General features: G+C 34.4%; 1 protein-coding gene across 1 annotated transcript in view; it reads right to left on the bottom strand.

Annotated features, from left to right (window-relative positions):
* Nucleotides 1-5,481, bottom strand: part of LOC103201376 (dystrophin-like) — a 2,052,823-nt gene that overhangs the window by 1,702,862 nt on the left and 344,480 nt on the right. The window contains exon 23 of the mRNA XM_042781676.1: nucleotides 3,725-3,895. Within this exon, the coding sequence (XP_042637610.1) occupies nucleotides 3,725-3,895 (171 nt within the window). The remainder of the gene's footprint in view (nucleotides 1-3,724; nucleotides 3,896-5,481) is intronic.

Consider the following 5,481-nt stretch of genomic DNA (forward strand, 5'->3'; position numbering starts at 1 on the left):
TATAAGAATTATTTTTATCTAGACATTGCAATATTTTCATATATAATTGAAGATAATATTTTTGGTTCAACATAACTGAGAGAGATTCATTACTAATAACAGATTGAGAAGGATCTTGATCAAAAGGAGGAAAATACAGAACAGAAATTCAAATTCTCAAGGACTTAAAACTTTCTGGAGCCTAAGGAAAGGAGCTCTGGTGGTACAGTGGTTAAAGCATTTTGCTGCTAACCAAAAGGTGTGTGGGGGGTAGGTTTGAACCCACCAGCTACTCCGCAGAATAGATAAGGGGCAGTCTGCTTACATAAAGATTTACAGCTTTGGAAATCCTATGGGGAAGTTCTGCTCTGCTCTTTAGGGTAGCTATGAGTCAGAATTGACTAAATGGCAGTTGGGTTGGGAGCCAAGGGGACTGGATGAACCTCTGAAACGACTGCCCTGAGATAATCTTTAAACTTAAACAAAAATATTTCCTGATGTCTTCTTAAAAACAAACAATAGTTTAGCTTACAGAGTGTTATTATTATTATTTTTTAACAACTGTCTATGGGATCAAAGTAACAACAGCAACTCAAAAAATTAGATGGGAACCTTTGGGGGTAGTGAGATTATATTAATGGAGGAGGCACAATTCAGAAAAGGAGGAGAAGAATGGTTGCATAACTCAGAAAATCCAATCAGTGTCACTGAATTGTACATGAAGAAACTGTTGTGCATATTCTCAACAAAAGAAAAATAAAATAAAATATAAAAAATTGGAAAGTCCAAAGACAGATTCATTTTGTTCCCCACCATATCCCTGACACAGAGAAGCATTCAATAAATAGTTATTGAAAAAACATTAGTAAATTATAGGATTCTGAGTTATAGTATGATTTTTTCCTAAGATAATATTTTTGGGGAAAAGATGGACACTGAAAAAGATTAAGGTTTCATTTGTAACTAAATAAGTGGTGCAGATAAAAATACTTGAAGAATCAAAGCATTTATTAGGTATTATTTTTAAGAGTATATGTCAGATATCAAAATAATTTTGCACATGTAGAAATAGTTGAATTGGTGCAGGTTGTAGTATAACAGCAATAGCAAAAGAAAAAATTAAAGGATTACAAAAAATAATTGCCTCTCTATATTTTCATTTTCTTCAAGTCAAAAATACTTGGGATGACTGGCAGAAACACTTAATGTGTTGCATTTAAATGAAAAGCCAGCTGATTTATTTATTTATTTAAATCTGATCTTTATTCCTTGAAATGGCAGGTGAGAGTTACAACTAGACTTGAGTTCTCCATCTACCAAGAAAGCGTGTGAAATGAGAATGCCCTTAGGTGTCCTAATAATGTTCTAGGGGTTGCTTGTACGAGAGTATTGTCTTTTTAAGGTAAAAAAAAAAAAAAGAAAGAAACATTATTACAAATGTGTCCACTTCCACTTTGTAGGGTAAATCTTTTTTATATGATTGTGACTTAAAAAATACCTTGAGTACAGTTTACACATTTATTTAAAAAATATATCATCTAACTGTAAATGCATATGGTTTCCATTTGACCACTAAGAGATTTAGAGTATATCATCAGTAGCTTAGTGTTTGAAGATACAGAAATGATAAATTTCCCCTTATTATATAAAAAATGCTCTGGTGGTGTAGTGGTTAAGGCATTTGGCTGCTAACCAAAAGGTCAGTAATTCAAACCCACCAGCTGCTCAGCCAAAGAATGATGGGGCAGTTTGGTTTCGTAAAGATTTACAGCCTTGGAAACCCAGTGGGGTCACTATGAGTTGGAATCAACTCGATGGCAGTGAGTTTATTATATCAAAGTAGAAAAGTTTAAAATGTCACTTTTCTTAATTTTTTTTTCTGTTGAAGCATAAAGTAGCACTACTACTTGGGTTTATGGAATACAGTCACTTTTCAGGCACATTCAATAAGCCCACACATGTGCAAACCTCTCAAACTTTCTACGATAAGGCTTATCTAAAAACCTCTGCAAAAGTTCATTATCTTACAATATTTTTAATTCTTTTGTGATGAGGCCCATTTAAAAATACCTCCTTAGGTAACTTATTAAATGATTTCATGGGTACTCTACAGTAGAGTTCATATGTGGCATAATTTTAAAGAATCTCCAAAGTCACTTGTAAATTTTATTTCTATTTCTTCAAATTCCATTCATGTCTAGCTCTAGTCCTTCATGCCCTGTTATGCTATTATTCCACATTAAATTTATAGAGTTATCCCGTTAAATTTGAAATGAGCAATCAAAGATATTGTTCATGGTGTCAAAGAGGAGGGATGACTGAAAGTGAAGCCAGAATGATATTCCAAAATGTCCTATGTGCTCCGCTACTCACCCCATGCTTATTTTACTATATTTCTTGATTTAATAGATCATAAACCTGTTCATTTTATTTATGCCAGGATCTGACATCAGTCACTCATATATTTTTATTATGAGAGAGATAAGGTATCCAGGCTCTGTTCTACCTTTAGCGGTGATGAGATCATCTAGCTAATGTAAAAAGCAGCAGTGGCACTGTTCCGGCCAAGACTGGTAACTGTCCACCTGTATCCATTCTCTCTTTCCTCATTGAGTGAAAGATCTACTCATAGTTGTAGTAGGGCACATGATCACTTAGCACTTAGTGACTATAGTTTGTTATGGCGTGGCAATGTAATCAAGTTCTGGCTAATAGAACATGAATGGAAATGATGCATGGAAATTTCATACTAATTACTTAAGAGAAAGCTGGCTGTCTTCTACTTCCTTTTCCTTTCTTTTTGCGTGCGCATGCACGTGCGTGTGTGTGTTTGTGTGTGTGTTTGTGTGTGTGTGTATGACCTGGGATAAAGGATACAATTAAAATCTACCAACTTTGTATAATCTAGGTAGCTGCTTTAAATTAAAATAACTGAGATAAATATCTTGTTAATACAAGCAAACATTTGTTAATTAAAACATATGGGGGAGTGGGGTACCATAATTTTTTTGGTAAAGAGCTCAATTCCTTGGCAAAGGTGGAGGCAAAAACACACAATTAATATCAATTATTGTATTTATATGAACACACTATCAAGCAAGATAGGAATGAATCAACTGTTTTAAAAAAGGGGGGGGATGAGTGCTTTGACCTTACATTCCAGGAAGGAATAAATGTCTGATTAACTATCAGAGGAAAGGTAGGGATTTCCTAGTTGAGGATTAAAGGAAGCCCCCTGCCCTTTGCTGATGTAAACAATAGCAGCTGTGAAAATCCCTTGAGAGTGTTTTTTTTTTTTTTTTTTCTTGGTGAGGAGAGGTCATAGCATATGCATTCTCCTCACCTTGCAAGTCTTGTCCAGCCCTAATGTACACAGTCTCCTTTTCCTCGCCTCTTTATGGTCGTAGTGTCCATCTGGGCAGTCAGATCCTGGGCACACACACAGAGCTTGATCCAGGGACAGTCTTTCTGAATAATACTGTGTGTATTCTTTTAAGAACTTATTCATAACCTACCTAATTCTAAACAATCCTTAATAAGAAGACTCTTTTTAAGGCTTACCATTGGTTTTATGATGATCCTGAAATAAGGAGGTAAACTAATGATTAATTTTTGAGGAAGGGGAAAATGAAGCAAAACAATATTTTCTATTTATATTAATGTTGCACAGTAATACCTCCTTATATAATCATATTGCAATATGTTCTCACGTATGTTGAAAATAACGTTCAAAGATATGTTTTACCTTTCCCCAGGCAACTTCAGAATCCAAATTACTAGGCATCCCTTCAACTGCTGATCTCTTTGTCAAATCCATATCCGTAGCTGCCAGCCATTCTGTCAAGGCATTCATTTCCTTTCGCATCTTCCGGGACAATTTCAAGCATTTTTCCAACTGTTGCTTTCTTTCTGTTACCTGAAAGAAAGATAATAAAATGAGTTTTCTTTTTCAATTCTATTTTATAGCCATGTAACTGGAACTTTCATACCTCTGTCATTTTAAAATAACCTTTTTGTTACAAGCTTGGTTTTTCCAATTCATATTTTAGAGAAATCATATAGTCTGAATATTAATAGTAAATAAAAATGGTCTAGGGAAAATGAGATGAGATCCCTTCTCCAAAGGATAGTGTATTATGTCTGCTGGCATAATAGAAAGGAAATCTATAAGAACTTATCTCTATAGCAAATAAAAAATAATTTATGACCCAAATTTATAATAAGTAGAATGTTAAAAGTCTAAATGTAGATATGTTCCGTCACTCTTAGACATTTGTCATGCCTTTGTCAAAGAGATGAGCAAAAATATGGGCTTGCTCTATGACTCAAAATGGAGGAAAAACACAATTTATCAAAAAAGGAATAGAAGTTTGCATACTACTTATAATAGCAACTTCATTCTCATTGAATCCTACTTTGCTACCTACCCCCCCAAAAAATGTGTTTTATTTTTCACGAAAGTAACCCAAATGACAGCATAGCTCCTATTTTTTGCCATCTCATAGGGGCTAAAACATGAATTCAAAAACAACTTTCACTCTCAATAATAGAGGGAACCATAACTTGATCCTGCGTCCAGTTCTCCTTGTTTATAACCAATTCTCACAATTAAATTCTTCCTCATTCTCAAAAAAGGAATGAACAAATTGAAATTTTCTTACCAGTTTTCTAGATATGCCTACATTTGGTAAGTGTTTAGGTTAGATGGTTTAATAAACAGACAGGATCCCTCTCCTAAGCAGTAGTCAGATAAATTAGCATCAGCAAAAGCCAGCCAAATTCTATCAGTTCCTCGAATGTAAGTTTCATTGTCTCAAACATTTTTGGATTACTCAGCTATGCTCATCATAGTCCCTTGAACAGAGAAGCTTTTTACTATGTATGTTTTGTATGTTGACTAAAGGAATCAGCAAAAATAAGTTCCATTTATTGTGACCAGCCAGAAAATCTGACTGTAAAAAATGAAATATTTTAAATTAGTTCATGTTTGTTCTTGTGTTTGCTTGTTATATGTCTTAACTTGATGAAAATCCCCCTTTTCTGTCATGGAGTCTGGGGACCAAAGCATTATTAGGATCTTGGCCAGGACACCTCTTTATCCTCAGTTTATTCATCCATTAAGTGGGATTGTTCTGCCTATCACATAGGGCTATTGTGAGGGTAAAGTCAGTCAGACAATTTGAAAAAGTCCAAGACATTATTGCACCTGAACCCCTTCCTTCCTTTCCATCATTCTACTTCAGGGTGGTTCACTAAAAAACTGGGATTCGATGTACAAAGCAAAAACTTTATTTGAATTTCTTTTACAGGTAAAATAAAATCTCAAAAACATGGTTTTTACTGCTAAGAAGTATGAAAGGTAGAATCTAGGTTAATCTCAACTTTCAGGGAATGGATTAAAAGGGGAAAAAAATGCTAGTGCATATGTGTGACACATACCCTGGGCATAACAGGTAGCAGTGATAAATGTAATTCTACAACCAAAATAAGAATCCAGCCTTA

Source organism: Orycteropus afer, unplaced genomic scaffold (assembly GCF_000298275.1).
Source record: "Orycteropus afer afer isolate SDZICR_OR568_19922 unplaced genomic scaffold, OryAfe1.0 scaffold00148, whole genome shotgun sequence".
Classification (NCBI taxonomy): domain Eukaryota; kingdom Metazoa; phylum Chordata; class Mammalia; order Tubulidentata; family Orycteropodidae; genus Orycteropus; species Orycteropus afer.